We start from the raw sequence: 25,232 nt of genomic DNA, 5'->3' as shown, positions 1-25,232 counted from the left end.
TGCTAAGATTCTCTAGATTTATTTATTTTTATTTTTATTTATTTTTATTTTTTTTACTGATTCTCTAGATTTAGACTTTTCTCCCCACCCTTGAATGTTTCACAGGCATTTTATAATCAATGTGTTTGTAAATTATCTATTGTAATAGATAGATTACAGGATAGGCTGTGCTGTACTGTGTAACAAGAGTAACCCTAAAATGATAGGGGTTTAAAAACAACAAAGGTAATCCTCACTCATGCTACAAGTCCTTTGTGAGTGACATGGGGGCTACATTCATTGAGGTCATTTAGGGACTCAATTAATGGACCAGCCATCATTTTGCTCCTATGTAGTTATGGTGGCAGAGAAAAAGAAAAAGAGCATTGAAGATTTCTTTTTTAAGTGTACGATACAGTATTAACTACAATTACCAGGCTGTACGTTAGATCGCCAGGACTTATCCATCTCGTAACTGGAAGTCTGTGCCCTTTGACCAACATCAATAATGTCCAGAGGCAGAAAATGAGGCCAGAGAATGTAATCTACATATGTGTCTTAGTAGATAGAATGCAAGAAAATTGAAAATATTTGATGAGGGCAGCCTGGGTGGCTCAGTGGTTTAAGCGCTATCCTGGAGACCCAGTATCGAGTCCCACGTCAGGCTCCCTGCATGGAGCCTGCTTCTCCCTCTGCCTCTGTGTGTGTGTGTGTGTGTGTGTGTGTGTGTGTGTGTGTCTCATGAATAAATAAATCTTTAAAAAAATATTTGATGAATGGCACTCATGACTACCGCTTCTCTCTCAGTTGGGGGTTCCCTCATGTACACGGTAATTCAAATCAGAAACCTGGAAGGGATCTCTGACTCTTTCCCTTATAACTCATAATTTTGCCTCTGAAAGCTCTCTTCCCAAATGTTGCCTTTGTCTTCATTGCTTCTGCCTTGGGTTGGGCCTTACTCTCTTCTTGCTTGGACTATTGCAGTAGTCTTCTTATCCTCTAGACTTGACCCCTTTCCCCATCATCTTGCTGCCAGAGGGGAGGGGTCATTCTCATGTGCCACCCTGCTTAAGATCTTTCAAAAGTTCTTCATCACAAGAACAATTCCAAGCCCTTAACAGGAACTACTCTTCACAACGTGGCTCCTTCTACCTCTCTCGCCTTTCCTCTCACCTAGTCCCCCTTGTGCTAGCTGTATTTAATTACTTGCTGCTGGGCCTTGCCTATCTTTCCCCCTTTGTTCCATCTAGAAAGTTCTCCATTCCCTATTGCCACACACCTCCTTTTCCCCACAAATGCTTTGCTCAAACCTAGCTGATCCTTAATTATCTTTTGAGATTTATATTGAGGATCATTCGCCCCTAAAAAACCTTTCCTGACTTTCTCAAATAGAATGACAGCTACTTCTCTACTTTCTGTCACCAGATTGCCTCATGCATATCATTCTCAAAGCACTTGTATCATGGTTTGTATTTTTAGACTACATGCCTGTTTCCCTCAACTAATCTAGAAACATCTTGATGATAAGAAGCTCTTACTAAATGTTGTGTTTGCAGCAGAAAGTAAATACAAAGTTCCTGGCACATAGAAAATGCCAAGTAAATGTGTTTCCACATGGCTAGAGATATAAAGATGAGGAATTACTTTTAAACTCACATCATAGGAAGATAATTTTTTTACATGCATGTGATGGTTGATTTTTTCCAACTTTTATAATTTGTCCAAAGTGGGAAGTGTGTGTGTAGGTGCCTGTGTATGTTGTATGTCATGTCTCAATTCTTGGGTAAGCTAAGTAACTCTTGAAAGCTTCGTTTCCCTTCTCTCTTGAAGCATCTGTTTCAAAAGATTGTTGGAAAGCCAACTCAGTAGGTGTCTACAGTGAATATCCTTAGCCAGGTGCCTGTGTTAGTTTCCTATTGCTGCTACAACCAACTGATTACTTGGTAGCTTAAAACAATATAAATATATGACCTTAGAGTTATGGAGGGCACAAGTCCAACTAGGTCTCACTGAGCTAAAATTCAAGTGTTGGCAGTACCGTATTCCTTCTGGAGGTTCTAAGGGACAGTCTGCTTCCTGTCTTGTCCAACTTCTGGAGGCTTCCCACCTTTCTTGGCTTGTGGCCTCTTTCGATCTTCAAAATGAGCAATGGTCCATTGAGTCCTCCTCATGCTGCATGTCTCTGATGCACACCCTCTCACCTCCCTCTTGTGCTTATAAAAACCCCGTGCCCACCTTTGGCTCACCTGAATAATCTAGGGTCATTTCCTCATCTCAGATTCATCAACTAACTCACATCTGTTATATCCCTTTTGCCATGTAAGGTGTGGAAAGTGGCATATTCATGGGTTCTGGGATTTAGGATGGGGACGTCTCTAGGGGACAGTCATTGTGCCTACCACAGTGCTCAATCCATTCATTATAAGTGACCAGTAAAGTTTGTCTATTATTATTGGAATCATAGACTGTTTCTTAAGTGAGCTTGTTAAGCAGAGCCATGTTCCAGAGCTGAACCCCTGTGAGCCTTACAACCTTGGTCAGTGTGGTCTTGTGTTATTCACTTGGCGTGAAAGAGCCACATTTCTTTTCCTCCAAAAGTAGGTTAAGTGGTTCGTTTTGAAAATTTCTTTAGCCATTTTGTTATGTGGGATGCACTTACAGTAAATGGAAATTGATGTTGATTTAAAAGTACCTTCGTAGCCATAAGGAAGGCAGTTTTACTTTCTTTGCTATCACTGTGTAGTGATGACTAACACTTAATGAGAACTGACTATGTGCCAGGAACTCTTCCAAATGTATATATACATCGACTAACTTGATCCTAATGGTCAGTCCCATGAGGGGAGGGACTTTTATTTCCCTAGTTTATGGCAGTTGAGAGTTTGCCCAAAGTTTCAGGGCTAGTAAGTACCAGAGACGGGATTTAAATCCAGGTGGTCAGGCTGTAGAACCTGTACTTTTAGCCACAGCCCTATAAAACTAGGAATGTAGAAAGGATGGGGCAAGACTGGAAGAATGAACCCTCCACTTTGGGCTAATACCTCTCAGCATTTTTATAGCTCATCGTGGGATAACTTGAGGATATTTACTCTTACTGAGTTCCAATTTTTGTACTCTTTAAAAATATGTGTGTTAGGTGACCAACTGTGAGTAGGGAGTTGGTGGGTTTCCAGAGATGCTTGAAAACAAATCACCTGGTGAATTCAGGCCATTAGGATGGTTCTCTCTCCCTCTCTGTCAGTTGGTCTGTCTGTCTCTCTTTTTTTTAAGATTTTATTTATTTATTCATGAGAGACACAGAGAGAGGTAGAGACACAAGCAGAAGGAGAACAGGAAGCCCTATGTAGGACTCGATCCCAGGACCCTGGGGTCATGCCCTGAGCCAAAGGCAGACACTCAACTGCTGAGCCATCCAGGCATCCCGGTCTGTCTCTTAAAAATAGACTTTATGGACATTAACTACAGTAACTACCGTATATCATGTATTACCTTTGCCTTTCATTCTTTTCTGCCAGCTTGGTTTGATATGTGGAATTTAAGAGCAAGGAAGCTGAATTTTTTTAGAAAGTTGTCCTACGAAAGTCAGTGTTTCCTACGAAAGGCAGTGTTCCAAAGGACTTCTTGGAGTGAAGAGATGCTATCAACACTTTTGCCCCTGTGGTTAGATGAGAAAGGTAAAGGAAAGGTGATTAATAGGTTGATTGTTACAAACAAGATGCTAAGAACAACTGTTGAAATACTTTATATGGAAAGGAGCTCTTTTTAAGTGAATTATATGGAAAGGAACTCTGTTTAAGTGAATAAAGAATCATGTATCTGCGAGGAGTTGGCGTGTGCTAAAAGTTATGTTGACAGCGCTGGATGCTGACTCAGAGGTTAGTGTAATAAATAAATCACCTTTTACAGGCTTTATAAGTTCATCACAGCCGCATTAGGGGAATTAACATGTTATTGTGAAAAATCTCTTTCTGCCAGAAAAAATAACAATGAGAGCAACTACTAAATGGATGAAAATAAAATTGTATCTAATGATTCATACACGGTTTGTATGAATGAAATACATATTACAGAGTCGTCTCTGTTTTTGATCTAGTATAGACCAGTGCATCAGTTTGAAAATCAAAAACAATTAAATGAGGTCTTTCCTTTCACTTACTACCTTTAATATTTACCCGTAGTCACACAGACAGTTTGGAGAGTGTGTTACCTGCACCACATGGTCACGACTGAGATTTTATGCTCCAGTGTTTTATTTAGAATCCTTCAGCAGATGAAACTGTTGACCTCAGTTAGCTAGAAAACAGCTGCTTTTCTATTTTGATTTGTAGTTAATGTTTTCCAAGTGTCAAGCACATGTAGAGAAATTTTTTCCATAGACTGATATTAAACATTTTATTTATATTTCTTTTATTTTTAATGGTCCGTGGACTGTTTGGAGAAGTGAGAGCCAATGAGAGCATTCATTGTACATTCCTTTAGGAAAAAAAAACCCTCCCTTGGGTGTTTCTATAATGAATCAATATCACATTTGTTTATTTTAGTGACATACTCGATTATAGTGCTATATTATGGAAACAGTCTGTTGTCTATTTTTACTAAGTTAAAAATACATGATCTCTTTCAAAGTTTTCAGGAGTTTCTGCCTAAAGCCAAAGCCAGGTGATTTCCCATAATCTTAGGTTTGACTATTTTGTCAATGAATGAATACCTTGAGAAAAGTGACCAGTTGGTAATCTTCGGTTAATGGCTCTATCTTATCATTGCATTTATGGTTTCTGGTTGAAGATGAAGACAATTGAGTTCTTTTGCTTAGTTTTTCTAGAATTAGAGTTTTACATTTTGGGGGTTTTTATGGTATAGTCTTGGTGAATATATGAGCCCTATTATTTTTAGTTACCTGTTGCACATGGGTCACTGAAATTTGAAAAACGTGGAGAAAAGAAGGCTGAAGCTAGGCAGGCACTCTTGTCCTTTGGTGGCAGATGTAGAGATACGAAGAGCGTGTGTCCTGGGTACTAAGTAGCATAAAATGATGGATGAAATTGAGAAATTCACTGTAAGGAAACACTATAAGAGTCACATTTCATTTATTTGCTGTGAGTCTCAGGTGAGGTGAAATGGCCCTAAATTCTGTGGGCACGGGGGCACCTTGGTGGGAGACTCAGTTTCTCGACCTGGAGCTTTTGAGAAAGCAGTAGTTCTTCACAGGGTTTAGGTTGCTAGTGGTAGAGGAGACACTCTCTTGGTTGTACCAACAAAGTGGGAAGTTTTGCTAGCCATCATCTTCCTCTTTGCATTTGCCTGGATAGAATGAGACTTGGGAAAGTGGCTCTAGAGTTTGCTTAATATGTTTTTTAAAATAAATACTTCTAAGTAATGTATCAAAATATCTTCTTTTTTTTTCTCTCTCTCTCTCTTTCAGGAACATTAAAAAAAGCCTATTTTAAATCTAACGGGAGTGAGCCTTTGGTCACCGATGGTGAAGTCCCAGTGTCTGAGATTATTCTTACAAATCCAGTCTGTAACAAGAGCACCGCAACATCGGCTACACATCCCAGTCAACACATTCCAGCCTGGACCACGGATGCTTCTCTCCCAGGGGACCAAAATCACAGGAACGCAAGTATGTCTGAGGGTGCTGAACACTCGTGCCTTTTAATGTCTGTAGAACCAACAGGTGGATGGATTTTCAAGTGTGGCAGCCAATGGTCTTTAATTCACAATCACTCACTGGCCACCCAGGCAAAGCTGCACTCTCTTACCTGGCAAACCTGAGAGTTCTTTTCCTAAACTTACGATGCCATCTGCTCAGCTGTCCAGACAGGGAAAAGGGTAAGAAATGAAAATGTATCAGTGCCATTCAACATTTCTGAGGCATACAGCTTGCCCCAGTACCACGGTGCTGACTTTATGGTGGCTGACCTCTGAAAGTTTGTGCTTCTGCTTTGAAGTTTTAAGTTGCTTACTTTGAGACGGCTAAATGAGCAAGTAGGTGAAGTTATGTGTTTTGTTACTGATGCCTTGTGGGAGGGATCTCAGTTCTATGATGGAAGGTCAATGATTTCATGGGAACTACCCCCCCCCACACACACACTTGCTTTTAAGGCTCTCGTGTGTTCTTTTTACCTTATTTCCATCTTCTCCCTCTTTTATTGACTGTGCAATTTATTTTACATGTTGGTGAATGACAATCACACCTTGAGGAAGATAGTGTGTGTGAAACTCTGCTTGAGGACACATGGAGGTATCTGTCAGCTATTCCAGAACAAGAGCTGGGAGAGAGAGGATGGAGGACAGAAGTGTGGAGGTGGGACCAGTTAGATGGTGGCAGGCAATATGCTCTGCAATCGGATTGTATTCCTCAATATCCCTCGGATTTTTAGTAAAGTCACTAAGCTTCCAGCCAGAATGCTGGAGGGAGTGGAGCTGTGGGGAAAGTGCCCAAGGGGTCTGCTCTCATCCAGTTAGTGCTGGCAAAACATAATCAGAGACCAGTCACGAGAAGAACTTTCTCTGCAGTTGTCTTTTTTTTTTTTAATTTTTATTTATTTATGATAGTCACAGAGAGAGAGAGAGAGGCAGAGACATAGGCAGAGGGAGAAGCAGGCTCCATGCACCGAGAGCCCGACGTGGGATTCGATCCCGGGTCTCCAGGATCGCGCCCTGGGCCAAAGGCAGGCGCCAAACCGCTGCGCCACCCAGGGATCCCTGCAGTTGTCTTAATTTTTATATTTTCTTTTTTTTCTAAGGATTTTATTTATTTGAGAGAGAGAGTACGAGTGGGAGGAAGGGCAGAGGGACAAGCAGACTCTGGGCTGAGCATGGAGCCCCACATGGTGCTTGATCCCAGGACCCCGAGATCATGACCTGAGCCAGAGTCAGACACTTAACCCACTGAGCCACCCAGGCGCCCCTTATTTCTGACCTTCTATTTCTTAACACAAGGTTATGTGATTGAAAATTGTGCAAAGGCATCCACGGTCCTTCTTACTTGTTCCTCCCTCTCATGAAAACCCACAAAGGGAAATCACAGCCTAAGTCTAGGACAGAGTATTGATTTTCATTCTGAGCCAGGAAGGGAAGGATTAAGCTAACTTTTCGCTATCACAGCATATGTTTGCCAGTGTCTGAAGGAAAGCAGAATTATTCTATTGCTCTAGCCCCAAAGAGACAGATTGTTTGAATTCCATTGTTTCACACAGCACCTACGGATTAACTGTTTCTTAGGCTTGATGTTCACCGGTGAGTGCTACAGATTCCTGTCATAACTGCAAACCCAAACTATGCCAAGTAAAATTTGTTTTCCTCATGAGTTTGATTTTGAAGTTTTTAAGATTTTAGCTGTATTTTAAGCACTTGATTCCTCTTACGCCCAGTGTTTTTCATCCAAAGTGCAGAAGTAACCTAAGCAAAAACTTAGCCCCTCTAATGTGGTTGCAATTACAGCAATTGTTACTGTCTTTTGCTAAGTAGATTTGTCTCTAGTTTGAAAGTTTTGTCATTTGTTGAGATGCAAGTAGGGGTGGCAGACACAAACACCGAAGAGTAAAGAACCATATGGTATTTGTTACTCAGTTTGGAAGCTTGATGGAAGTCTGTTTGACTCGTGCTCTCTTCGTATGGCTGGAACATTGCTTGGGACTGGGAACATCATTTGACATGTAAAGGAAATCCAGGGGGAAATTGGAACAGTTAAATGGAGCAAGGTCAACACCTTTGAATATATGTCATGCCATGTTGTTAATGTACTTGACAGTTAGCGTTGAGCTTGACTGTCTGACCACCCAGACCTTCAATGGACTCTTTGTATTAACTAAAATTATTTATTCATTGCAAGGGATAGTTTTTCATACATTTCAGTAGTATTGCTAGTCTGTGATTACAGAGCCTTTGGTAGTTTGGGGGGCATATTTAAATACTTTCTTTGTGGTTCTTATATATAATTAACTGATGAGGTATGCAGGTATGCAGGCAATACACGCCACTTCAGGTAATGGTATTGAGGCTTAGAGAAATTAAGTTGATATATCCAATATCACCTGTGTAGCAATTGGTAGGCATGAAATTGGGATTCTGATCTTGGGACTCCTGGACCTGTGCTCTTTCGAGTATTTTGTGCTTCCTCATTTAATTTTATTACGTTCTTTGCAGTTGCAGAGCGAATTTAAGCCCGAGGAGAGTAGTTTTCTTTGTTCACTGCTGTATAGCCAGTGCACAAAAAATACTTATTGCATGAATAAATAAATGAACTACAGTCATTTCAAAAAAAAATTTTTTAAAGAGATCTTATTTATTCATGATAGACATACAGAGAGAGAGGCAGAGACACAGGCAGAGGGAGAAGCAGGCTCCATACTGGGAGCCCGATGTGGGACTCGATCCTGGGACTCCAGGATCACACCCTGGGCCGAAGGCAGGCGCTAAACCACTAAGCCACCCAGGGATCCCCTCATTTCAAAATTTTAATATCTGATTTGCCACTTTTCATTAACAATGTCTAATCATACTTCTGCACTTGATATTTACTTAACCAGTTTCACTTAAAGTATCATTCTAGGCCTTGTATCAGTACTAACACCTAGCAGTGAATTGGCTCTTATCCCTTTTTAAAAATTATCTCTAATTGAAAGGTCATTTTAAATTCTTGGCATACGTGAAAGCTATTTGCGTCCGCTTCAGTCCAAAAATACAGTGGCCAGACATTCTGTTCTATCCAAATATCCTGGGTAGGACACCGAGGAGAGAACTCCCTGCAAAAGGTATGAGGAAGTAGCCTTTCCTTAAGACCTTCCTGCCTGGGGGTCCTCAGTATCAAGCCAAAGCATAGGATTCTGTAGTTGGTAAACTCTTAATCAGGATACCCACCCACTCCCCCATCACACTGTGTGACAGAGCTTTGTAAACGTAAAACGGGTTCTATGTGACATCTGTTACTTCTGGAGTTTCATTAGCTGCATTTTGAAACCCAGTTGTAATATGGAAAGGGAAAGGTTCATCAGTAGCTTGCATGTTGTAGTTCAGCACGGGATTTTTCTAGGTTGCATTTTCTATTTTCACTTTTTTGTTTTCACCTTTCTTCTCATATATATTTTATAAATATTTAAACATAAACTAAATTTTAAGGAAAGGAAAAAAACTCTTTGACCAACCAAGAGCTTTTTCTTTTTTTGGGTAAGAATCTTACAGTACACAGTGAAATAACCTGGAAACTCTGATCAGGAACTAAAGGGACAAAAGAGTGGGGTAATGTGCGAAAAGCTTAGAGTGTTCTGTTTTCTCATCACGCTCTTCGATGACCAGCTCCTTACTCTTCTGTATCAGATGAAAATGTATCATGCCTCTCATTCACTTTTAAGAAAAGATGCATTAGCCCGGGTAACTTCGTACCAGAAGTGCCCTAACCACATGCTCCAAATCTGCTGAGTGTAGAAAGCTTACACACCAATCAAAAACTCTAAAGTTATTCTTTTTTCCTCGTTTTCTGTTTGTAACATGGTATTTCTATTAGCTTGAAAGTGAGTTCTGCAAGAGCATGAAACTAAGAGGATCAGAGCATGTCTTGAAGTTTTGCCTGGATTCTAATTCATCAGGCAACTATACTGGGGGGATTTGGGGAAAGGGAGTCTAGACATCTGAAATCACATAAAGTCCCCTCTCCTTTTTTTCCTGACGTTTCCTAATCCTATCAACAATAGACTACTGGCTGTCTTCATTATATTTTTCAAAAGTTAGGAGCTTACTGACTATGGATTATTACACCATTTGGAGTGGGAATCTGTGTTTATCTGTGCTTATCTGTGTAAAGGTGGATGGGTGAATGGATTAAATGTGCCCAAGAATTGTATCCTTAGCATCCCTTTCTTGTTGTTGGACAGTACTTTTCCATCTGGGGGCTGAGGAACTCAGATGTATTCCTAGGATCCAAGAATTCTCTACAACAATTTCTTAAATACGTACTTTCATTTCAGTGATGATAAAAAAAAAAAAAAAAAAAAAAACTAACATGAGCCTGATCTCAATAACCTGGACAACCATCTTATAACAAGTACTTACATGGAACTTTAGTGCCTGTAATGAATTTCTATTTATGGTTTATGTTGCTGCTAAGCTATATTGCTTAGGCACTTGCCAGCCATCAAGAAAGGAACAGAGGCAGACTTGATAAATATTCTTTTCAATAGCAGAACCAAAGTATGTACTGGCTTCTTGTGCAGAGGGCACCTTTGTGGCAATTCAAGTAGAGAAAAATGGTGGCCCACTTACTCAGCTGGGACACGTGATAGGATAAGCTTCCTAAATACAGAGGAACTTGTGGCTCAGCATCATATTTTTCTATTTTTCATACAATAATGTTGACACTATTCAACACAATTAGCTCAAATTTCATTTGTCTCATAGTTTTGTTTCTATTTAATGTATGCATATTAATTTCATAGCTGTGTTAGATCTATAGACATAAAGTGGCTTATATCTATATGTACTTTCTTCCTGCATAACTTTCCGCATAACTTTCTTCCTGTGAAAGGGCCTGTGCAAATTTCAGCTTGCAAAATACTGCTTTAGGGTAACAGAATTCTAGTTGTTGGTGTCACAGCCCCAGAAGAAGCAGCGATGCTCTATGGCAGAGCTTCTTAACGTTTTTTTTGTGCCAAAGACTCTTTTGGCAACTGGCGAGGCCTCTCTGTGCCTTCTCAGAATAATGTTTTGGTGCTTAAAATAAATTACACAGAACCACAAAGGAAGGCGATTTTATTAAAATTCAGTTATCAGAGTATTGGAAACATAAATTCATGATACAGTAATTCATGTGTTTGTTAAATAATGATATCTAGCAGTAGGTCAATAACTATAATTTTATAACAGGGATGAGCACAAGTAATATTTTGAAATGTCTGTCATAATGTCATGTTGATAGGAAAATATCATATGTAATTTTTAATTTGTTTTTCTACATTTGTTGCCTACACTGATAATTTTAAATTTCATTTGGAGGTTAATGGAAATAGAGATGCTGGTTTTCTTCAATCCAGGTCCTTTATAGACAATAAAAATTCTATGTATAGACACTTTAGGGTCTTTGGATTATGATTAAGGACACATACTCCAGATGAAAAGAGTCTTTTTTCGGTACCCGGGAGAGCCTAAGGCCTGTTTAAGTTGCTTCATTAGGAATTTGCTACTCCAAAATTTATTGTAGTTGTGATCCTGGACACCATCGCTTATGTGCTCTGCTGGCCACCAGTGTTAGACACCAGTGTTCAAGTCGAGTTGGTTACTTCTCCTGTAAAGTCAATCATATTCTTCAGGCTTAAAAAATAGTTCTGAGATTCAGACATGGGCTTCTGGCTAGAATCAACATCTAAGCAAGAACCAAGTGAAGCATTTAAATAATTATTGCTTGCTTTTCTGGTTAGCATAGTAGCATTCTAGTAAAGACCTGCACAGTTCTTGGGAGAGAGAAAAAGGAAATTCACGTGTAGTAATGGACTCTTTTTTCCCCTCTCACTCTCCTTTCCTTTCTCCATATTCATCTTTAGATGATTGTCCCTGGGAGGTACTGGGTCTCTCCCAGAGAAGCAAACTCAATCACTTGTGGAGGTGGGCTTTTGAAAGGCGTAATGGGTTGGTCACTGGTTCACTCTCCCAGTCTTCTCTTTTTCAAAGATCTCTGGGTAAGACTTCCTGACCTTCTTTCCAAAATGAATCCGGCAATATTCCATGGGGGTAACATGTTCCCCCAAAGGCATCGATCGTGCCTGTAACACATCATTACAGCAAATGAGAGTTAAATAGTTGTGTCAAGGGCTTGTGGCTTAAAATTTTCCTCCCCAGATTCATTATCACAGTTTCCTTTTCAGGAAGAACAGCCCAAGATCCTTGATCAGTATCGAGAAACAAAACAAAATAAAACAACCCAGTAGCATGGTGAAACTGCATTGCAAACACAGTCCGGATCCAATTCAAGGATAAAAGTGACCTTCTAAGAGCCAAATTCTCAGATAAAAGTCAAAAAAAATCCCTGTGTAATTTACTCTACTCTCTGGTTCTTTTTTTTTTTTTTTTTTCCCTCTCTGGTTCTGAAAGAAAATTGGCACTGTGTATATTCTTTTGCCTGAATCATTCAATTTGCTGACTGTCTTAGGTTTTTGGTCTTTGTACAATTCTGTGTTGAAAGTACAAAAACCATCAGTGGGAATCTGTTTGCTGTTACTTGTGCCTTTGGAGAATATGCCTTTTCACTTACTTGTAGTTGAAATGAATATGCTAATGAATTTTGCAAGACAAAAGCTTTGCATCAGTTTAAATTTGATGCAAACCACACTTTGTCTTTTATTGTTAAAATATTTATTCTTCTGTTTTGCTCCTCTGCACCATTAACCTAATATTTGCATGTGGTGTTTGAATGGATAAAACTTATAGTACTTGTTTATGTTAATTGGTGTAAACTCATTCTGAGGTTTACGTGCCCTTCCAAGCTCTATGAGACATCTCAATTTTTGAGAGTTTAGGATATTCTGGGAAGCACCAGTTATTCATCAACAGCTATTTATTGGGTGCCAAACTCTGGGGTTTGGCTGTGTAGACTATAAAGGTGGATCAGATAGAAATCTTGCCCCTAGGTAGCCACTGTCTAGTAACTGCCTTGAGACACGAACATATTATTTACAACCTGAGAAATTCTATAAAAGATGGTCAGAAACAGAGGAAAACATGATCTATTTCAATTCTTCCTATTTCTTTAAAAGTTAAGGTTGCTAATTCGCACCACATTTATGCTATAATAAATATACATTTTCCCACACAATTAAGTTTTATTCACAATTATAAAGGTAAATTTTAGTTCTAAGGTTTGACCTGGATTTTTCATTTTTAATGAGATTATGCTGTATCATTATTGAATTTAAAAATTTATAATATAATTGTCTTAAATAACTTGAACACAGCCCATCGTTTTCAATTTTATGGGAAGGCCAACCTTGCTTTTATAGGTACTACTGAGAATTTTATCTCCTCAGGAAGTGGGAGGTCTAGAATTATACAATCCCCTCCTTGAAATTTCTTTCCAATCTTTCATTGTTTATTAAGCAATCAACTCACTGGGTTTGTTTCTGCTTTGATATGTTTAGAAATGTGTACTGGCCAAAGGATATGCATTTTAAGAAGCTTATTTATGATAACGTGATGGCTATTAAGCCGCCGTGTGTTACCATATTATGTATCCTTTAAAGTCAACAGAAAATTTTAAGAATAAATAATATGAGAGGGTTGCCATGGGTAAGAAATGAATTAAGTCTTTGCTTGTTTTAGGGTTTGGGGATTGGCCAAGTGGCCATGTTATGGCCAATGATGAGAGGGATGAAGCAAGTAATAATGTGTGGGGACACATCACACGCTGTCAGTGTTCACGTGGGGACCCGTCACCCTTTCCTTATTTCCTGTTTCTCCCTCTGGGAATGGCAATGTCTATCCTCTGCCTGTCCCCCCTTTGTATTTTGGAAGCACATAACTTGTCCTCTTTCACAGTTTCATAGCTGGAGAGGAATTTTGCCTCAGGATGGATTGTGGTGTGAGTCTCCACTCACATCTGATTTAGATAATATTTAGATAAGACTTTGGACTTGAGACTGAGCTGAGGCTGGAATGCCTTGAGACTTTTGGGGCTTTGGGGATAGAATAAATATATTTTGCATGTAAGGATGTGATTTGAGGGGCCCAAGGGTGGAATGCTATGGACTGAATGTTTGCATCCCTCTAAAATTCATAGGCTGAAGCTCTGATACCCAGTGTGATGGTATTCGGAGACGGGGATTTTGGGAAGTAATTAGAGCTAGAGGACCTTATTATGGAAATGCAAAGCTGGCTTAATATTAGGCACTTTTTTCATATGTCTTCTTGTTTAATTAATAAAGTAGATTTCTTTTATTGATCATCTCAATCGTTGAAGCAAAAGCATTTGTTAAAATTTGTCACGAAACAGGGAAGGAAATTCTTTTAATCTAATAAGGAGCATCCCTCAAAAACCTGGATGCTTTGGCATTTTTTGTAATTTCAAAAGGATGGAAATATTCTAAATGTCTATTAGGGAGCTGTTATGGGAAGCCCGGGTGGCTCAGCGGTTTAGCGCCACCTTCAGCCCAGGGCGTGATTCTGGAGTTCCAGGATCAAGTCCCACGTCAGGCTCCTGGCATGGATGAGCCTGCTTCTCCCTCTGCCTGTGTCTCTGCCTCTCTCTCTCTCTCTCTCTCTCTCTCTCTCTGTCTCTCATGAATAAATAAATAAATAATCTTTTTGTTGTTGTTGTTAAAAAGGAGGGAGCTGTTAACAAAAATATTGCATAGCCTAGGAATAGTGTAAGATACATCAGGGAAGATAATAAGATAGAAGTCTACACACTGATGTATGTAGTGATCTCTAGACTAAGTAGTGAATCAATAAGTCAAACTGCAAGACAATGTATAAAATATGCCACTTTTTGTGTGATAAATTGGAAAAGGGAAATATATTTACTTAAAAAATAAACATAGCGATATACCAAAAACTAATTTAAAAAATTTTTTTTAATTGAAGAGGGAAAGGAAGGAAGTGACAGGGATGCAGATAAGACATGTTTAAGTGTACCTTTCATGTGGTTTCAATTTAGAATCAGGTAAATGACTCACTTAATAAACAGTTCCACCAGAGGAAAAAATTCATCAAAACTGAAAACAAGGCAATAAATTATCCTAACTGTAGATGAAGTTAGTGATTCGACCGTCCAAAATGAAAGAATTATCTCCACTGAACTTGGAATATTTTGATGGTACATCCCTAGTGGAGGTACTCTAAGCACCAAAAGAATTGCCAAGAAAGTTGAACATCAACAAGTTCAAGTCTTTTTTTCCTGTTGGCTTGATTGAGGAAAAATTGGCAAACATTTGCATGTATTTAAAGTGTAAAATGTAAAAAGAAAAAAGAAAAAAAATAAAGTGTAAAATGTGATGATTTGACGTACATTTTGATATGATTGCCGAGATCAAGGTCATTAACACATCCATCACTTCATGTAGTTAACTCTGTGTGTGTGTGTGTGTGTGTGTGTGTGTGGTGAGAACACTTTTACTCTCAGCAGATTTTGAGTCTGTCATAAAGTATTGTTAACTATAGTCACCCTGCTGTCCATTAGGTCCTCAGAACTTATTCGTCTTGTAACTGAAAATTTGTACCCTTTGATCGACAACTCCCTATTTCCCCTTAGCACCTATCAACCGCGACTCTATTCTCTGTTTCTGTGAAATCCCTTTTTTTTTTTAATATTCCACATTTAATCCACATATAAAGGATACCACACAGTATTTGTCTTTCTCTGGGTTTATCCATGTTGTTGCTATTGGCAGGATTTCTTTTTATGACCAAGTAATATACCATTACATGTTCTTTATCCACTTATCCATCAATGAGCATTTATATTGTTTCATGTCTTGGCTGCAGTGAACATGTTTGCATATATCCTTTCAAATTAGTGTTTTCATTTTTTTTTCAGATAAAAAAGAAATACCACTCTCCTAGAAATGGAATGACTGGGTCGTATGGTATTTCTATTTTTAATTTTTCGTGGAATCTCCACACTGTTTTTCATAGTGACCACACCAATTTCCATTCCCATCAACACCTTTATAAAAGGGTTCTTCTTTCTCTACATCCTCATGGACACTTGTTATCATTTGGCTTTTTGATAACAGCTGTCCTAACTAGTTAGTGTGAGATGATATTTTATTGTGTTTTTTATTTGCATTTCTTGATGATTAGCCATGTGAAGCATCTTTTCATCTATTTGTTGGTGATTTGTATGTCTTTTTGTTGGAAAACTGTCTATTTAGGTCCGTTGCCCATATTAATAGGGTTATTTGATTTTTTGCTACCAAGTTGTGCAAGTTCCTCGTATATTTTGAATATTAACCCCTTGTCAGATACATAATTTCCAAATATTTTTTCCCATTTCATAGTTTGCATTTTCAAGCTTTTTAGTTTGATATAATCCCACTTGTTTATTTAGCTTTTGTTGACTGTATTTCGGTATCTTATTTTTTAAAAAAATGATTGCCAAGGAAGATTGGCAGATTTTCCCCTGTTTTCGTTTAGAAATTTTATGGTTTTAGGTGTTATATTTAAACCTTTAATTCATTTCAGATTTTCATTAGGCCGTCTTATTATATTGAGGCTGTTATTTTGAAACCATTGTTTGCAAATACGGGGGAAAGCAAATAAATATTTATATTCATGTTTTCGGGAACCAACATTTTCAACAAAAGAGGAAAGAGGTACAGATAGAAAAACAAAGAAAATGCTATAATCTTAATTTTGAATTGAAATGATCACTGGAAACACAGTATCTTTTCCTCCTTCAAAAACACAGACTAGTTGTCTGTTCACCAAAAGCCTGAAAGAAGTGATAAGTCAGGGGCAATGAACACATCTGGTGCCTAGTTCCTGCCAGTTCTTGAAGAATTCTTCTAGAAAGCTTATTAACTTAAGCTGTCTATGTGTTGATGTCCATCATTCTGAGGTCAAAATGAAATGTGGTTGCCCCCTTTCAAATGCAGACTCATTTATTCCTTCATTTCAGGAAAACTTTTCTCTGTAACCCTTACAGGACTTTTTTCTTCCATTTCTGAGTGCTTGGTTTCAGAAGGACATTTTCTGTTGACTTGCTATTTTCCTTCTATGGGCTCCTTCTTTACTGTGCCTGTAGCGATTATCCTAAGCCTCTTCAATTTTTATTTATTTGTAAATGTTTTTAGGGTTAAATTACTATTTTTAGTGTTACAGTCTTGATTTTCTTTTATTACAATTTTTGTCTATTGTCTTTGAGCTGTTTTTTTGAGGGGGCCAACATGTATATTTTATGTATGTATTTATTTAAATTTTTATTTTACTTCCAGTTAGTTAATGTACAGTGTTATAGTAGTCAGGTGTACAAGATAGTAATTCAACAACTCCATATATCGTCCTGTGTTCATCGTGATAAGTGCCGTCCTTAAAATCCCCATCACCTATTTTGACCCATCCTCCCCCCTCTCCTCTGGGAACCGTCAGTTTGTTGTCTGTAATTAAGAATGTATTTCTTGGAGCATCTGTGTGGTTCAGTCAGTTCAGCATCTGTCTTCAGCTCAGGTCATGATCCCAGGGTCCTGGGATCGAGCCTCACATTGGGTTCTGGTTAGCAGGGAGCCTGCTTCTCCCTCTCCTTCTGCCCCCACCCCTGCTCATACTCTCTCTCTCTCTCTCTCTCCCTTGCTCTCCTCTCTGTCTCTCAAATACAAAAATAAAATCTGTTAAGGAATCTATTTCTTGGTTTTTCTCTCTCTCTCTTTTTCACCTTTGCTCATTTGTTTTGTTTATTAAATTCCACATATAAGTGAAATCATATGATATTTGTCTTTCTCTGACTGACTTATTTTGGTTAGCATTATCCTCTCCAGCTCCACCATGCCCTTGCAAATGGCAAAGTTTCATTATTTTTTATGGTTGAATAATATTCCATTGTGTGTCTGTGTGTGTGTGTATACCCCACCCTCTTTATCCATTCATCAATTGATGGACACTTGGGCTGGTTCCATAACTAGGCTTCTGTAAATAATGCTGCTATATAAACAAAGGGGAGCATGTGTTCTTTTGAAATAGCATTTTCATATGCTTTGGGTAAATACTCAGTAGTAGTATTGCTGGACTGTGGGGTAGTTCTATTTTTAACTTTTGGGGGAATCTCCGTACTGTTTTCCAGAGTGGCTGTGCCAGTTTGCATTCCCACCAACAGTGCAAGAAGGTTCCTTTTTCTCCACATCTTTGCCAACATTTGTTGTTTCTTGTGTTGTTGATCTTACCCATTGTGACAGGCGTGAGGTGGTATCTCATTGTGGTTTTAGTTTGTATTTCCCTGCTTGTAAGTGATGACAAACATCTTTTCCTGCATCTGTTGGCCGTCTGTATGTCTTCCTTGGAGAATTGTGAAAATGTTCGAGATATGTTAGTGAGTGAATAAGTGAGCTACTAAATAATATGTACATTGCATAAATACAAAACATTGTAATACATTGGACTGTTATATATACTCATATTATGCTGAGTAATGTATAACATATATTTTGAAAGAAAAAAGACTACAAAATGATGTCAAACTTATCATGCGTCAAATATTGTGCTATATACCTTACATGAAAGTTCTATTAAGTAAATACTATTAATATTTATCTACTAATTATATTTATCAAATAATATTTATTTTAAAATAAATTTCTACTTATGCTTACCTCATTAGTTACATAGGTACTTTTGCACACCCTATAATATAGTAATGATTTAATTAAGATTTATATAGGATATGGGATGCCTGGGTGGCTCAGCAGTTGAGCATCTGCCTTTGGCCCAGGGTGTGATCCTGGGATCTGGGATAGAGTCCCACATCGGGCTCCCTACAGGGAGCCTGCTTCTCCCTCTGCCTGTGTCTCTGCCTCTCTCTCTCTCTCTCTCTCTCTCTGTGTCTCTCATGAATAAATAAATAAAATCATTTTAAAAAGTTACATAGGATATGGAAATAAAGGCAACAAATATATAGTTTGAAATTCTGAAATCGAAATAATTCAGTAATATGATTTAACTTAAAATATATCATTTTCTTTTTTAATTCCTTTCTGTATCCAAGGCATAGTTTCATTTTTTTTTTCAAACTTCAAAATATGGGGGATACTCCTATTTTTCTCTGTTTTTGAGTAAGCAAAACAATAAGCTCTAGGTTTCTGGTTTCTATAATATTTAATTCATCACTATTAAAATTCATATTCCAACATTTTCCAATTATAGCAAAAATTACAATGTCCCTAGAAATAGAATTGAAGTGACATTCCCCTCTTGGATTTTTTCTGTTGTCTATTCCATGGCTTTCACTGCACCATTCAGATCTCTACCTCTCTAGGTTTGCATTATATCTGCCACATTTGAATCTGGGCCGCTGTCACTAATTTTGACTCTGCTTCTTTGCTATTTCAACTATACATTAATTTACATGTTTAAGCTTCCTGTGTTTCTCTATTTTGGCTTTATTATCACAGAGCCCTCTATTCCTCTATACCAGTTACTTCCATTTTCACCCTGACGTGAAAGAAGCAAAGAAAAGAGAGATTTCAGAATTTTCATTTTTTCCAAGGCCAGGGTTTACAGAGTCATGTTTTTTGTCATCTGACCAGTGGATTGACATTATCTACTGGAGTTGGTAATGAGTAGGAGAAAAGTATTCTAAAATCTCCTGCTAATATCTTCTTGATAAAGAAGAAACACTTCTCTTAATGTTCAACAATTGTCTTCAGTTATAGCTTGATCAAATTTGTCTAATCTATCCAGAGTAGAGATACGGTGTAGCCATTATTATTTTCTTGAGAAACTCCCTGTGTATCAAGGACTCAAAATGACTGACTTATCATGGGCCAACCTTACTACGTGCGCTATAATTTAAAAGCAGGTATAAAGCAGCAAACATTTCAGCACAATAGTTGGAAAACTAGAGTTAGACCATGTTTTTCTCTCTTAGGCTTAAACTTGGGAGAAAAGTGGCTACTTAAAAGGGCAGAGCATGGGCTCTTTACCAGTCCTGTGTGGGCAGTTTCCCTGGAGAGAAGTGTGGCTCTCCAAATTGGAGCTGAAATGCAGTTTGTAGATACATCTGGTTTCTCAAAAAGAGACACTACTTTTATATAATATTTGAATAGCTGGCCAAAGCCAGGGATGCTTGTGTGTTGGGTATTCTGCCCTGGACACCTTAAAATGTTGTGAAAAGACAGAAATTCTCTGAATTGGAGGCCCCTACAGCTCTTACACTGATCACCTTTAGTTCTTACCTAACGTCACAGACAAATTCTGGAACTGCCACGCAAGAATCCCTATATGGAGATTTATAAAGTTTTCTGGAGGGAGGATTTCTTCTCTGATCATTTACTGGCTTCATAAGCGTGCCGACCTGTGCATTACACAGAGTTCTAAGCAGAGGACTCCACATATTATCTAATACTCTACTGTCACTTTGTTGACATTATTAATGATAATATAAATAAATATAAATATTAAGAATAATATAAATAAAAAGTAACATAAATTTGGTTTTTGAACAGGGGCCTTAATTTTGCCATTTACCGGGACACCCCAAATTATGTAGTCCGTTCTGTTCCTGGGCTTTCCTGTGATTGGACCAACTTCAGTCTCTTATTTGCCCTCACTTACAATCCTATTGCCTGTAAAATCTTTCTTTGTAATTCAGAGAGTAAATAGGTAAATATCAGCTCAACTTGAGACTGACTTGTTACCAATTTTTTTAAAGATTTTATTTGTTTTGTTTTGTTTTGTTTTGACAGAGGGAGAGAGAACATGAGTAGGGGAAGGGACAGAGGGAAGGAAGTGGGGAAGCAGACAGGGGGAGCAGGGAGCCCAAGTGGGTCCGGGTCCCAGGAGCCTGGGATCATGACCCGAACAGGAGGCAGATGCTTAACTGACACCCAACTTAACCAGCAAAAAGTTTTATAGTTTATCATATGTGCTAATGATAAGCATTGTAAAAGCATCACTTAATCCTTACGATAATCCCCAATACAGTAATTCACAGACGAAAAAACATACAGAGAAGTTCAGTAACTTGTGAAAGGCCACATAAGTACAGAATGATAAAGGTTGGATTTGAATCAGACTGTGCAACCACCGTGCTATGTGTGGGAAAAGTGTTTTACAGATGTGAGAGTACATATAAATTTGAATTATTATTATTCAACCATTCATAATTCTCAACAGATAATTACGTGGGACAAGATGTAGTTCTTTAAAAATCAATGAAAAATGCCTGACAGATGAAGATGTGACAGCTGCAATGTTACATCTTACTTTCTTCTATGGAATGTGAATAATTAATTTATAATAAAATTTGGACCCCTCACTGCGTTAAGAGCGTGGCCACAGTAGATATTTGTGATGAATGAATGAATGACAACAGGTTGTGTGCCCTCAGCTACCATTCAAACATCTTAGAACCAACTAGTATGAATGCGTGTGTGTGAACGATAGGAGAGAATGACCTAGTAATAGGTATTTGTAGGATATCAAAGCTTGGAGATTGGCAAGGACTTTGCCAAGAGATTTGAGGTTGTATTAAAAATGTTAAGTGTGGAATATATGTAATTATATAGAATATATTAAACCCCCCTCTTCATGAGTTTTCTGGCAGAAGGAGCTAGCTCTTACTTAACTTAGATAATTCATACAGTGTTGTATGTATTTACTTATTTTTGTTTGTTTGTGCATAGATTGGCAAGACCTTGGGTTGTCTGTGTCCTTAACTATGTCTGTAAGACTTTTTTTTTTTTTTTTTACAAATGCCACAGTTGACTCATGTGTTTTACTTTGTCTCATTGATCTTCTCTTATGGGAAATAAAATAGTTATCACATTTGTGTTCGAAGATGTTTATAGTTACGTAAGAGGCCCGGATCCTCACCCAGAGAGGCCCTATCTTTAACTTCGTGTTCCTTCTTATCTTACCGGAACCCTCTCACGGATCTTCCTAAGTACATGAAGTGCTTTCAAATTAGTTTGCCCCAGACATCATTTGGACAAAATGTGACTTTTCCTGTAGGTTATCTAGAAGAGAGAATGGCTTTCATTATTCCATTCTGCTGATGTGGCCCGGACCTGGGTTGACTTTGTGGCACAACCAGGAATAGACACAGAGCATTCCCAATCCAAACAGACTCACAGTAAGGACAGATAAACTAACTTTGAGAGCAGATTCCCTGTTTTCTTTTAGAAGGTTTAATTTTTCTGTCAATCTTGGGGAAGCAGCTCTATTGCTACATCCAAGCAGATTCATCAAAATATTCTATAATGAATGAAGTAAATTTACAGTGTTTAAAATGGAATAGTACCTTTGGCAGAATCATACACAAGAGAAGAATAGGTTACAGGATCAGAAAGACCCAGTTTCAATTTCAACTCTACAGCCTAACGCTGTGTAACCTTGGATACTTTCTCGCCCTCATTGAATCTGTCTCATCAGCTGTAAAATGGGAATAAAAAGGCTTTCTCGGGACTCCTGGGTGGCTCAGTGGTTGAGCATATCTGCCTTTGACCCAAGGCGTGACCCTGGGGTCCCGGGATCGAGTCCCGCATCGAGCTCCCCGATGCTTCTCCCTCTGCCTGTGTCTCTGCCTCTCTCTCTCTCTGTGTCTCTCATGAATAAATACGTAAAATCTTAAAAAAAAAAAAAAAAAAGGCTGTCTCACAGGATCGTAAGAAGTTTAAGTTAAGTGGTGTAGATAAAGTACCTAGCAAACAGCCAGCCTCAAAGGTACTCCACGATCCTTTATCTATTTTCTTATCTTTAATTGTTTTATATAATGTAAAACAATAAGTGGTAATGAAATTGAAAATATATTTTATATTAAGAGACAACTTGAATAGAAACAAATAATTATTTGGGCTTTTATTGTAAATTTATCTCGCCATATATTCTCTGAATTATATATTTTTCTTGCTGAAGGTACCAACACTGTTGACACGATAGTTGAATGTCAGCAATATGGTGATTTCTGCTGTTTTCTCTGCTCTGGTGAGGTCTCAGGCTAAAAGCGATCGAGCATGCTTCAGGATAACTCAGGGTATACCTTTTAGAGGAAAGGGAGGACAGCCCTTTTTCACTTTCAGCTGCTGCACTGTTAGTCCAGAGGGGAGTCCCAAGATAGGAATCAGTCCGGTGGAAGAAATAGGATGAGATGACTCTCTAGGCACTGGTAAGTTCTAAGGAACAGATAATTAGCAACGATAGTTGCAAAAAAAAAAAAAAAAAAAAAAAACAATAGTTGCAATAATAGCCATCAACCTTAGTGCCTCTGGGTCTTAGCTACACCAGATTGTTCACACCTTGCTCAGTAAGGAACCTTCAGTGGGAAGATGTGTTCCATATAATCTCCCGATTCACGCAGCAAATAACTATTAAATGTCTACTATTTGGTATCCTATGAGTTTCCAGGGATGTGGACGCATAGTGGGAATAAACAAACAAGCAAACAGACAGACAGACAAGATTGTATGAGGTGGTCCTAATACCATAATGAAAATAAAACCAGATGGTGTCATTAAGGGACATAGGAGCACTTTGGACAGTATACTTGTGGGAACTTTTATGGTCCCCTGAGAAGGAAATCTCTTTTTTTCTTTTGTGCGGCTCACATATAAGTTACCTAGTATCTTGTGCTTTTTCACATGATGTCTCAGTTTTCAGTAGTTTCTTGGCTTAGGTGGGGGTGAATCAGCCTTTTGGTCATCTCATCACTTCAAGTATAGCTTATCATCAGGTTTATACACTTAATGTCTATACCCTGTAAGGCTGTGAGCCTTACAGAAAATAATGTAATATAAGACAAATGACAGCATGTGGTCAGTACCCATCGGTGTGTTATTTGTGGATAGAAATTCAGACCTTGTGACATATCATCACATACATTTTAGTCTTTTCCTTTCACAGGCCATTGTGGTTCTCTTCTGTAAGATCTTTTTTTAACATAGTAACCCCTTTTGTGTTAGCCTAGGGTGGCTCAGAATCGGAGTTATTCAGGAGACATGGGTTTGAAGATCTGGATTTTCCATAGAATGGCTCCTCAGAGCTGGGCAGATGTCTTAGACTTGCTACAGTTGAATTTCCTCATATGTAATATAGATGCAGTATCGCTTTACCAGGTTGTGAAAATGAGGTGATTGTGAACGAGAGCCTCTGAGTACCCGTTTTGGTGCCTGGCACAGGCTGGTTTTCAAGAAATGTTTTCCTGAGATTGAATTTTCCAAGGCGAGTTCATATTTCTGATGGAGTAAAAGTCTTACTCTCAGCCCTTTTAAGTCAGCATCTCTGCTTGTAGGACAATATAGACAATCGGACCATTTTGAGGTTTGCTGTGTGTGTGATCTCCCTGCCTCTGCTGCCATCCCATCCTGGAATGTGTTTTAACCTCCACTAAATGACTTGACTGTCCTATTCATGAAACTCGCCCAGAGCCCCCCACCCTAGGGCGCACGTGGGGCCAAATTCACATGTACACATGTCTCTTTGTGTTTTGTCTGAATGTTTTCACTTGGATTTTCTTCTTCTGTAACTCCTTTCTCTCTCTCATTTTTGTATGTTGAGTTTGATGAGGCCCAAACAGGTGTGGTGCCCTGAAATTGTTGGCCTTGTCTATCCTAGGGCCTAGAGTGCAGAGAAATCCCACACGTCGTTGGTTGCCTTTGAGAGTGGAAATGATGTTTTGGTGCCTCTCCACTGAGCTCAGCACACATTGGGGCAGATTATAAAACCAATGCAAAGTGTGGCTCTTGATGAAGTGTGAGCCTGAGCTCATGGCTACATCTGGCCATTTGGGGAAAAAGACTTCCTACAGGGTCTGGGCAGTTTCCAGAGAGGTTTGAAAGAGAAGTGGGATTAGGAAGTGCTCTTAGGAGGATCAGAAGCAAAGTCTCTGCGGTGACCGGTGACCGAAGTGAAGGAAGGAAGTAGAAGGAGAGGTTGGGAATCCTTCTGTGATAGGATGTATTTATTCTGTATTACAGATCAAAGGGTTAGCTCAGCCATTTTATCAGAGGTGCAGCCTTATTTCTTAACATTATTTTTATTAAAAATGAAAATAGCCTTAGGTTTGGAGAGGTTTTTCTCTTTATTTCTTTGGGAATTAGATAGTTATCAGAAGACATGTTTCCTTTCTTACTGAGCTCCTTCCTCTTCTTGCTTACCTCCCCCCTCTAGGGCAAAACTAGAATGAATATTCCCACTGCGTTTCCAAACCCTGAAGAATCTGCTTTTAACTAGTAGCTTACTTAAATACTAACCAAAATTTTAATTATCTCCTTCTTAAAGCAAAAGTAATAAATCTTTATACAAGCCAATAAGACAGTACAGAATTTAAAAAGTGGAATAATCTCCTAAAATCCCATTACCTGCACTCATATTAATATTTTGATTTATGTGACACCAACCATGCAAATTCATGGAACGAAAGAGAGAGAGAGGCTGTGGAGGTGGTAGTGCTTGGGGGAAGAGCCAACTATGAAACAAAATAAAACTGGAGGCTATGAGCTGACCCTGGGTTATCGGCATGGACAGGATCAGAAACCCTTGTATTGTGGTGTATTTTTGAAAACAGGACCATAGTAGGCCAATTGTTTTGTGACCTGCCTTTTTTATTTACCATAAGCACCATT

The 25,232-nt window shown here is 38.6% G+C and overlaps 1 protein-coding gene across 1 annotated transcript in view; it reads left to right on the top strand.

Moving 5' to 3' along the window:
• The window catches only part of CORIN (corin, serine peptidase), a 235,033-nt gene that overhangs the window by 48,432 nt on the left and 161,369 nt on the right, over positions 1-25,232 (top strand). Inside the window, 1 exon segment of the mRNA XM_035714411.2 lies at positions 5,402-5,602. Within this exon segment, the coding sequence (XP_035570304.2) occupies positions 5,402-5,602 (201 nt within the window).

Source organism: Canis lupus, chromosome 13 (genome assembly GCF_003254725.2).
Source record: "Canis lupus dingo isolate Sandy chromosome 13, ASM325472v2, whole genome shotgun sequence".
NCBI classification, from domain to species: Eukaryota; Metazoa; Chordata; class Mammalia; order Carnivora; family Canidae; genus Canis; species Canis lupus.
The sequence above is the reverse complement of the archived record's forward strand: the minus strand, read 5'-3'. Positions and strand labels throughout refer to the sequence as shown.